Source organism: Mastomys coucha, chromosome X (genome assembly GCF_008632895.1).
Source record: "Mastomys coucha isolate ucsf_1 chromosome X, UCSF_Mcou_1, whole genome shotgun sequence".
Classification (NCBI taxonomy): domain Eukaryota; kingdom Metazoa; phylum Chordata; class Mammalia; order Rodentia; family Muridae; genus Mastomys; species Mastomys coucha.
This window is the reverse complement of record NC_045030.1, coordinates 100,854,911-100,866,606: the sequence shown is the minus strand read 5'-3', so window position 1 is coordinate 100,866,606 and position 11,696 is coordinate 100,854,911. Positions and strand designations below refer to the sequence as shown.

Here is an 11,696-nt window from a genome sequence, read left to right as displayed (position 1 = left end):
AAAAGATGCCGTGGAAATTGAGATTTTTCAGCCCAATGCAAGGGCATAGTATAGAATATCTTGTCTGGGCCTGCAGGGATCAAATATGCTCAATTTTCTAAGCATATATTATCATTCTTCTTGAAGTTGCAATGAAATCAGAGTCTCTGTTGCTCACATTTGAAGCACTTGCCCATGCCTCTATGGATCAAACAACAAGGTTAACATAGTTGTAAAAGGTGGTACTGTGATCTGAAGTAATGCTGGAAAGTTCATGTATTGCAAACTAGATTGCTGCAAAGGTTTTAAGAGATGGGACCTTTTAGCTAGATTAACATTATTTTTGAAGTGGGTTTCTGATAAAGATGAGTTGCTTTCTCCTGCTCCTCTCTTTCTTGTACACTCTCTCACTCGTCTGATTTCCAGCAGAGAATAACACAAGACAGCCCTTTCCTGATGCTGGCACCCTGATATTGGGTGTCCCAGTCTCCAGTACCCTAGACACAATACTGTTATGCATGAGTTGCTCAGACTGTGGTATTTTGCTATAGCAACAGAAAACAAAGGCAGATGGGACAGTGCAGCTCCAAATGATGTCAGTTTCTATAATAAAAAGGAAAAAATTAACATGGGTTGAGTATTTCCTTCCCTTGTTGGTCTATAGAACACTCATCAGAGTCAGGAATATGTGCTGTTTCTATGGTGGACGGGACTTGCCTGACTTGCTCGAGGTCACATAGAAAACAGCAGCCTTTTACGCACAGGTTCTTGTGGCAAGCAAGTAGCAGAACTGATCTGACACCCAAGATTATGCCCCTCTTTTGGTAGTAACAACAACCAGAGGAAAGGAAGCACCCACACAAAAAGGATGACTAAAGGAGGGGAAAACATGGAGTTAATGGTTTCTATCGAGGAAGGTGAGGCCTAGGGAGAAGATAGATTTAATGTCAAGTTAGCTTCTAAGAAAAACAAAAGAATCAGCTCGCATTCTCATGCAGCTTATTAGGTAGAAAGGTAAAAGTAAAGTCCCTGAATGTAATAATTTAATGAATAGTTTAATGAATGTAATAATTTAATGAATAATTTAATGAATGGATAATAGGTTCTGGTTAAACACTACATACCTTAATAATTTACTTTTTATAATAATATCTTTGTTTTGAGAGTCTTTCTATACAGTCCTGACTGGAACTCACAATGTTCAAACTCATGGCTCAACAACTGTTCAAATGCTAGGATTGCAGGCCTGAACAACTGTGCCTGGATGCACCACAATCTTTTAAAATGTATTCATTTGGATGCCATGTCTTTCAGCTTCCCTGCTCTCCAGAAAGCTACAGTGGAAAAGGAGGTTTCCTGGTTCCTTGTTTGAGCATCAAAGGGATATGATCAGGTTTTTAGCGGGGACTGGAAATCTAGTTCAGTGTGAGCATGAGGCCTTGGGTTTAATCCCCAAGAGTGGGGAAATGAAGACTTTTGGGAGCATGCAGCAGAATAGATGGAAGAAGGTGGAGATGGGACCTTGAGGGCCAGAACTATTTTCCATAGCTCTGAAAGACGGCAATGCCAAGCCCAGAAGAGACACATAGAGAGAAAGCCTCTGAAAGAAAGCTGCCTCTCAGAGGGCTGTCAGAGCCACCATCTTCCCTAACTCATCTTTTCATCCTTTCTTCTTTACTCCCTCCAGCCTACTTATCCTTCTGCCTCTTTGCTCCCACTTGCCCCAGCTTTCCCTATTTCCTCCACATAACATCCAGCAGTGGCTGATGTTGGCTATGATTTTGAATATCATTCAGAGAGAATCACTGAAGAAGCTCAGAGTAGGACAGAAGAAATAAGGAAAGGGAGAAAGAGAAGGGAGGAAGATTTTTCCATGCACAACATTTCCTGTGGACACTGCTAAGGGGATGGTGATAGTAAGCCTTATAGGATTCCCAAGCTTGGCTAAAGTTACATAGTGAACTGTGTAGTCTCACTCTGATGAACTTCCGGACTCATGACCTGAACACACCATGCTAGTCTGCTTCCCTTGCCAGCTTCCTTAACCTGTTGCAAGATTTTCTTGGCCTGACACCCTAATATTCCTTTCTCATGGCTCTTTCATTTACTAATAATGAAATTATTTTATTAGTCCATAATACATTACAGTAATTTGTGTCTTTTCCCAGCCCGAGCAAATGAAATGTGTATAGTGGTTGAATAGTTTGTTTCTGTTAGTTGATAGCAAAGAACCTATAACTAGCTCCTTGTTAGAGTCTAAGCAAAGGTAGCTCAAGGTCTTATAATGAATATTCTTTCTATAACAGAATTTGTGTTTGGTGTGTTTGATGAACAGAACTGAATACATTTGACACCTCTGTGGCCATTATACTCTATTGGATGACTGCTTTGGGAATCTGTAAGACCCAGGATTCTTGAAAATTTTAGCATAATTACTAAAGAACAGAAACAGAATGTTATACAAATGGAATGATAGTCTAAAACAAGTCAAGACAGAGGGCCAAGAAACTCACAAAGATATGCTCATTACTATCAGTCATTAGGAAAATGCAAATCAAATCCATGATGAGGTTTCATTTCACATTCATTAAAATGGTAAGAAAAAAAAATAAAAATCCCAGAAGCTAAGAGTATTGGTGATAATGCAGAGAAATCTGAACCCTTGTGCACTGTTGTGAGAAATGTAAAATGGTGCAGCCACAGCTGGGCAGTGATGACACACACCTTTAATCCCAGCACTTGAGAGGCAGAAGCAGGCAGATTTCTGAGTTCGAGGCCAGCCTGGTCTACAGAGTGAGTTCCAGGACAGCCAGAGCTATACAGAGAAACCTTGTCTCAAAAATAAATAAATAAATAAATAAATAAATAAATAAATAAATAAATGTGCAGTCACTGTGCAAATTGTGTTGGCAGGTCTTCAAAATGTTACAAAATAGGATTGTCACATAGCCCATAGAATCCCTTTCTCTTTGTATATCCTAAAGATTAAAAAGCGGGATTTCAAAGAGGTTGTTAAACACTCATCCTGCAAACAGCATTATTCCTAATGCCCAAGAGGGATGCGTGCTCATTAATGGATCAATGGGTACATAACATTTAGTGATATTTAATTTTAAAAGGAAGGAACTTTTGACACATGATACCAAATGAATCAACTTGCATGACTTTATGAAATAAATAAATAAATAAATGAGTTAGTGATAATAGTGACTATGACACAATAGTCTAAAATAGAAAAAACTCATATGGACAGAAATTAGAATGGTGGTTTCCAGTGCTGGGCAGAAGGTAGAGAGGAACTTAGGAATTTAGGGTTTGATGGGCACAGAGTTTCACTTTAGGACAATGAAAAAATTTGGACATGGCTTAGAACACTATGAATACAATGTGTAACACAGTGGTTAATGCAACTTAATTGATACTTAAAACAAGGAATTTTGTTCTCTCTATATTTATCATAATAAAAAAAACCTTTAACAAAGCAGACAAAAAAAAACCCTTTATTTTTATGTGTTTTCACTGGTGACACAATGGTGCCATCATGTGTCCCTAGCATTCCCATTCCACTCCTCCAACAATTCCAGGGTAGCTCACTGGGAGCCAGTGAGCTTTAGCAAGGAGGAGGAGGAGGAGGATGCCCCTTGTTTTCTTGCTCTCTTACATAAGGCATCACCTGATACACTCTCATCATAGTCCTGCTGGAACACACTGTCCTTTGAAAGGGAAAAATGGATGAAGAAAAGGAAAGCCTGAGGATTATCTCCTGGGAGCAAAGTAAAACTGTTGTACTGAAAATCGCTGTCAGTGTAGCCAGAATAACATGAGCATGTGTGTTCAAGCCATACTGAGGAGACTTGCCAGAAAGTACCCACTTACACGCCTCTCCTCCTCATTTAATGGTACTGGGGTTGAAGCTGGTGCTTTACATTGAGTCACAGCTAGTGCCTGCCTGCCTTCCTTCCTTCCTTCCTTCCTTCCTTCCTTCCTTCTTTCCTTTATTGCTGAGAAAGGGGCTCACTTTATAGATCAGGTTGGCCTGGACCTCAATAGTCACTATGTAGCCCAGGCTGGCCTTGAACTCATAACACTCCTACCTAGGCCTCCTGAGTGCTGGGATTACAGATGTGAACTACTAGGCCTGCCTGATTTTAACTTCCTTTTCTTTAAAAGGTATTTATCTACTATCATCATTATTATTTACGTATGTTTGTGATGTGTGTTGTATGAATGGGTACATGTGTCATGTGCTGTGTGTAGAGTTCAGAAGACAACCTGAAGGAGTCACTTATTGCCTTCAACCGTGGGCTCTGGGAATTGAAGTCAGGCTTGGTCAGTAAGAGCTTTAACCTGCTGAGAAAAATCTCACCAAGTTTAATTTCTTTTTCTCGACACAGCTAAAGTTAGATAAATGATGAGCTTTTAATGAAGTATAGGAAGTTTGCACCTTCTGGGGGTTATGTTTCCCCTCTGGCAGTCTGATCAAGTGTACAAAACCCCTCTTTGAATCATATTTTTAAGGGTATCGATCCAGTGCTCAACATACAAAGGTGGGTCGTTGCTATATTAAAACACAGCTATCTCATCCCTCACATCCCTCACATGATACAATAGCATATGTGTTTCTCACTCTGTTCCTTAAGAAGCCAGCTTTAACAGCAATTCTAATAACTACTGGAATTTTGAAGTCATCTTCAGCTTAGGCAAATTTTTGAGATGCCTTTAATGAACAACTCCTCGAATGAAATGCAAATCTCTGCCCTGTCTGCTACTGACAAAACCTCAGGTGCTGCCATCAACACCCAAAGCTTGTCACCTACATTCATCATCGAAGGAACAGCTGCAACACCACAACTAGAGAGGAATGACATGAAAGCCACATTTCTTCCCACCAAAACTGAAAGTCCCCAAGCTGCCCCACAATTCTTAGTCAACAAGCCTCTGGTTGAGAACCTCTGCCCTAGCTGTGACTTGGTACCACCTAGGTAGTACACATCTCATCACTCAGCATGGCACTATTTCTCCCCACCCAGTTTCTAAGCTTGCCTCTCTCTCTAGTTAACTTACCAGGAAAGCCTTGGCTTCTGGCTTCATTTAGGAGCCCGTTAAGCCCAACACTGATCACTGAGTCTGCTGAACAACAGCTAGATTTTCCTGAAAATTCTATTGTCATACAGCCCTCAGATTTTAACTGAAAAATTTTTTTATAACATTCTTATAGGGAAATCACCTTAGATCTTTTTTAGTAACACCTGTCTATCAAGGAACCACCACTCTGGCCAGTACTTAAACATGATTCTTCTCAGATAATTTGTAGAGGAGAACTCCTGAGACAGGTAATATTTACAGTAGAGCAGCTAGAACCTCACTTCTGGCCCTAGGCATCATCCAGTCCACCTCTGGAGGGGCGGAGGGACCCAAGCAGCTGCTGGAACCTCATGTGGGGTTGCCTGACCTCTTTCTGGATCTGTTCCCTGGTCCTTGAAGTTTACTCACCTAAAAGTACATAAACTGGAATCCACTGTAATACGGAGAGTGTTCGGAGGCCTTCCTGCAGATCTAGACAGGAGAAAAAGGCCATGGTTCAGTGCTTCACTGTTGCAAAGAGCCCAAGCAGAAGCTCTAAGCTGCTTAGATGGAGCTGGTGGCAGACTCTTTGCTCTAATCTCTTCTCATTAGGGCTGTTTACCTGCTGAGCTTTTGTCAGGCTTGACCGAACCTTTCCTCCAGTTTTTTGGCCCTGCCCCAACTTCCTACACACATAAGGTTGCATATTAGACTATTTACTATGTGTCCTTTCTGTACATGCAGCAGTAATTTTGATGAGGCAGCAGTGGCAGTGGGTAGCTTTAGTTGTCGGGTGGCCTCTGACCAATTAGTGCAGGAAAAAAGAATGGCTTTGTCCACCTTACCTAGAAACCCTGCAAAGCACAATAGTACTTGCTTCAGAAATGAGAATCAGATGCCACATTTGCTTCTGTTCCTGGGACCACTCTGGCTCCTTGAGCCCGATAGAGTCAATGTTGTAGCGTGCATATCTGGACTCCTCTAATTCCTCTTTGTGCCTCTGTTCCCAGGGGTTCTGGATCAGTAGCCAGACACCATATGGCAAAGCAGGAAAAACACTGCTCGAAGCTCCAGCTCCACTACACCCTTCCCTCCCATCACTGACTATTCCCCTTTGAAATTAATCTATTTCTCCCATACTGTTTGCAAATTAATGCTGGAAGGCAGTATAGTGGGTCAGGACATAGACTTCAGAGCAGGACAATAGGAGTTTAGATCTAAGCCTTGACACTTGTGACTCATGCTATGGTTTACCCACCTATAAAATGGAGATAGTGAGAGTGCCTGCTTCAGTTTTATCTTGAGGATTATATGAGTGACTGAGCATCCCTTGCTCAGCACAAGTCCAACATAGAAATGTTTCCTGCTATTATCATTTCTTCCACTCAATTTATGGCTATTGACCATCTATTTCTGGTTACAGCTCATGCTTCTGTCTACCAGCCTTTGCAAAATTCAAGATCATACCAAGGTTCAGATCTCAGAATTTATTTTTTCAAGTTATTATCTATTGAATGACACTTTGCAAGTTACTGTTGTTATGAACTGATAATTCAATGGCGAAAATGACAGACACAATTTCTGACTTTAACAAGCTTAGGGTTTAACAGAAGAGATGGCCTTTTTTTTCTTTTCAAATAGGGTTTCTTTCTCTGTGTAGCCTTAGCTGTCTTGGAACTCCCTCCTTGACCAGGCTGGCCTTGAACTCAGAGATTTACCTGCCTTTGCCTTTTGAGTGTTGGGATTAAAGGTATGTGTCACAACTGCCTACTGTGGGTTTTCTTTTTTTTTTTTTTGGAGGGGAACCTGGGAAAGGAGATATTGTAAATAAAGAAAACATCTAAAAAAAAATAGAAAAAAATGTCTATATACTTAGACTTGGAAAAGATCAATATTCCCTACATAAGGCCTTGAATATTGAAGGGACGTAAGCAGAGCTCTTCTTGCTGATCTGATAATGTGTCTCTTTAGAGTTGAGTTTTGGGAAGCTTTCTGCTAATCTCAGGAATGTTTTCATTGTCAAATGTAGCTCTTTCTTTTCTTACTCCTGAGCTAGCTAGGGCTCTCAGGTTGCTTCTTAGAGCTTCATGGCCACCAGGAGGGAAGACCATGTCCATTGAGAATTTCCAGGGGGAGGAGCGAGAGCGACAAGGGAAGAAAGCCTGGCTCTTTCAGAAACAGCAGATGTGGAGGGGCCTGCAGAGGCCATACCAGGCAAGACCAGGCCCCAGGTGAGCTCTGAGGTGCTTACTGACCAGGTCACTGCTCCTTTCCATTTTTAGATGTGGCTACTGAGGAAATCTAGAAAAAGTCTCGAGGTAACATATGGAATCAGAACAAGGGCAGGGCCAAACTTTCTCCCACCTCCACCTAACACACAGGTCAGAGCCATCTAGTACAGGGTAAACTTTACTCAAGTAAATGCTGCTGGAACCAGTGAGAGAGGAAAGAGAGCTCCTGGTCCCCAAGAAAGTTAAAAAAAAATCGAATTCAAGCTCACACATCTAAGAGCTTTAGCTTCCATCTGCTTTGACGTCGCTGGTAGCCCAAATCATTTACTGATGACATACAGACTCTAGTCACTCACTACCCAACTCCTGACTATTGTCCTGGATTTCATGCTGTTGAAATCCAGGACAATAGCAAGCACTGAATTCATGAAAAAGTGCTGGATAAACAATAACGCAATAACTCTAAGGATGAAGTACTGGCACACAGACTTTTGTGATTAGTAGCCAACAGTTCTCTAATTGGAAGTAAGGTCAATTCAACAAGGGGGAAATGATTCCTGATACCAGAAACCTAGCCTCCTACTCAGTGCTACTGAAGTCATGGCTACTGGAGGAGGATCTACAACCACCAGTTTACTAAATCAGTATAATTCCTAGGTACTAAACATGTATCCTTACAACCACAGATAAGTGTAGTGTGCACCCCTCATCAAGGAAATTTCTCTTTGCAACAGAAAATCACAACCAATCAAGAAGAGTTGTGGAACCCAATCCCAGTGGCTACATCTGCAAACAACTGCCGCACTGAAGGCTCAGGGAACATTGAGGGAGAGGAGTCTGACAGATTGTAAGAGCTAGAGATCAGGAACTTTGCTGTGAGATTGTGTCTCCTAGTAATAAAAGGAGCTATGCCTTTAAAGTTTCTCTAATATGACGGCCCAATCCTGAGCTGAACAAGGATGACACTAACGAATATGCCCACGAGGCCACAATCCTACACAAAGAAACTAGAGACAACCAAGGAAAGCTGGGAACAGAAGAGGTGCTCCCCAGGGAAGAGCACCTCAATTGGTTGTCCAGTGCCAAAAGGTCAGCCCTGAAAACATACATATGAGTAACATCATATGGACAGAGCAGGTTATATTTAGGGAAGAAAATATATATGTAACAACAAATAATGGAAAACGAGGCCATGAATTTGAAAGACAGCAAGAGAGAGGAGAAGTATATGAGAAGATTTGGAGGGAGGAAAGGGAGAAATGTTATTATAATCTCAAAAAGAAAAGAAAGAAATGTTAAAATCTGCTGGATAAAGGGATTATGGATATACTTCCAAAGTCTTAGTTTTCTCATTTGGTAGAAGATATTAACCAGACATAGCTGGGTGTGTTGGCACATGCATAAAATGCCAAAACTTGGGAGGTAAAGGCAGGAGAACCAGGAGCTCAAGATCATCCTTGACTATATAGTGATTTTGAGACCAGTATGGGATACATAAGACCTTGTCTCAAAAATCAAAACCAACAAAACCAAAAAACCCCCTACCCAAACAACTAAATAGAAAACATTTCTCATCTTTATTTGCTGTGAGGGTTAGAAAGCCTCACATGGTATCTGGCACCCAGAACTCTTCCATGGCACTGGAATTCAGCCATGGGAAGCAGTGGGATCTACTAGGCTTCCAGGTGAAGAGCATGGTCTCTTAGGGTGTGAAGATACCATAATACAAAAATATAGTGTTCTGCTGCTACATAGGGAATAGTTGCTTCCGAAGGAGAGAAGACAAAACTGGAAGGTGGTTAGGCAGAACTGCTCCTTAAAAGTCGCTTTGTGGGCTGGTGAGATGGCTCAGTGGGTAAGAGCACCGATTGCTCTTCCTAAGGTCCCGAGTTCAAATCCCAGCAACCACATGGTGGCTTACAACCGCCCGTAATGAGATCTGACGCCCTCTTCTGGTGTGTCTGAAGACAGCTACAGTGTACTTATGTATAATAATAAATAAATCTGGGCTGGAGCTAGCAAGGACTGAGCGAGCAGGGTCTACTGGAGCGAGCAAGCAAGGTTGAGCAAGCAGAGGTCTTAAAAGTCAATTCTCAACAACCAGATGAAGGCTCACATCTATCTGTACAGCTAGAGTGTGTACTCTTATACATAAGATAAATAAATCAATCATTTTTTAAAGAAGAAGGTCTCTTTGTGGCTGAGGCTACTGGGTCTAGACTGCAGTAGAGGAGGAGCAGGGGCGCTGGTTGGACAAGGGATCTGAGAGGGTCCAGGGCAACTCAGATGGGGCTTTCAGGATCCCTGGGACCATGGGTCACTGGGTCACACTAGCTCCCAGTGCCTGGTTCAGAGAAGGGTGACCAAGCATTCCTATTGTATGGGAATGAGTGGTTATCCAGGCTTTCTGGCCTAATCTGTTATGATCTGTTATGACCTGGGGCAAAGGAGAACAATGAGTCATTCCAGTTTACCTTTGTTTCCTGTGCTTCAGAAGCTTGCTGCCCACTGATCTTCGCACGACCTTTAGAGGGATTGCTACCAATGATTTTTTTTTTTTTTTTACAAAATGAAAGCCATAGCAAGCAAACAGCAGTGGCAGCAGCAGCAGCTACTTTTTACAGCCAGGTCCAGACAATGAATTCCAGGCTAGTCTGGCATAGGTAATGAGCTCCTGCTGTGATGGAAATTAAGAGACTAAAACCAAAACAAAGAAAGACACACTGGTGGCCTATTTCAAACTTTCAACGATGCCATTGCCTTGGAGAGCCTGTGTCTGGTCCCCCACCTCCACTCATTTTTATTTTCCTCCAGTCTCATTTCCAGCCACGCTCAGTGATAAATGCCTATAATCTCAGCAGTCAGAAAGCTGAGGCAGGAGGATCACTTCAAGGTCTAGGCTATTCTGGATGACATAAGGAGACTCTGTCTTTTTTTTTTTTTATTAAGGGTTAATTTTCCTTCAATTTTGAAAAGTCCATACCACATATACCCTTTTTCCTCAATCTGCCCCAAGTTAGGCTTCTCTTTGTCCATGGCAGCCTCAGACCAGCCTGACTCAAATCCATCTTTCAAGGTTCAGTTACTCCTGAGACATTGAGTTCTCTGAGTCCCTAAGGCACATTACATGTACTTTTGGGAGAGCACATGCTGAAAAGTTAGGCCGTGTGCCTAGATCTCATCTCAACAGCCAAGTTCTAGTAGACAATAAGCTTTCAGCATGTGTGCTTTGAGTAGCCAGTGTGCTCACAGGTCAAGAGGGCATTCAATGGAAAGCTTCCCTTTCACTCCTACCCTGTAGCGCCCCTGGCATCCTTCCCTTTTCAGTGCGACTTATCTGGATTTAAGCAAATCAGGCCACTTGCTTGGTTAACTGAATAAAATTAAAAAAGCACTAAAATCCTCCAAATGCTTAAAATCTGGGGCTGGCTACATAAGTGAAGCTATACTAACATTATGGTCAGTAGGCCAATAAAACTAGTTCAAGGCATACTGCTGCAGTATTTACTATGCTTCCAAAGAGGAGGTACAGTGAGCTTCATTTGGTGGGAAAGCAGTCTCCTCAGAAATGCTCCATTAGTCTGCCAGGTATGGCGATGACTGCCCCTTTAAGGCAAAGAGATTCTGAGTTTTCTTTTATGTAAAGTTGTTTGAATATGAAAAGAATGAGGCTGGATTCTTGTGAATCTTCCTGATGAAGCAGTGTGATTCATGATAGGACTCATTCATTCCCTGATCCATTCAGCAAATGTCTGAATATTTGCTTTCTCAGTGGGGAGAAGCCAGAAACGATGGCGAGCTTTTTAGGATGAGCACAAGTTGGTTATGGGAGACACAAGAAGCCCTGATGGAGAGAGGCCTGGGGATGGTTGAGTTCATTTCAAGGCTGTCAAGTTCTAGTTCTGTTTGTACATGAGGAGGAGTGGCACTGTACATGACAGGAGACAGGTCTGGGATTTAGGTAGAAAAGTTAGGGCAGGGAACAGCTCTAAGATAAAGATAATCTTGGGAACAGAAGGCAAGGTTGAGACAGGAAAAGATTGACAAAGAAATGAGAGGGAACATTAAATAAAGCTGGCAAAGAAGTCTCAAATAAGACTATTTCTCAATTCCTTGGAGCCAGGGCAGGGAGCCAGGGCCAAAGGCAGCAAATGTTCAATATCCCCTTCTTCCTTTGTAAAACGCATGTCCTCGTGGTCTGTGTGTGTTGTTTGTTGTTCTGGAAGGCCTAGTGGATGAAGGGGGCTTTGACTGGCTAACAAAATATTCAGGAATCCCAGAGTGAGAGGTTGTCACAGAAAGCTTTCAGGCTTCCCCTTAAGCAAAGGTCAGCCAGGATTGAACATGGAGAGGGTTTGGCAGAAGGAGCAAGGGCCAGGACTATTTTCCTATAGGTTAAGGTAGAAGAGGTGTGTGTGTGTG

General features: G+C 42.2%; 1 protein-coding gene across 1 annotated transcript in view; it reads right to left on the bottom strand.

Annotated features, from left to right (window-relative positions):
- Dgat2l6 (diacylglycerol O-acyltransferase 2 like 6) overlaps positions 1-5,650 on the bottom strand; it is a 20,268-nt gene extending 14,618 nt beyond the window's left edge. The window contains exon 1 of the mRNA XM_031365567.1: positions 5,473-5,650. Coding sequence (XP_031221427.1) covers positions 5,473-5,557 — 85 coding nt within the window. The 5' untranslated portion in view covers positions 5,558-5,650. The remainder of the gene's footprint in view (positions 1-5,472) is intronic.
- Between the last annotated feature and the right edge of the window lie 6,046 nt (positions 5,651-11,696).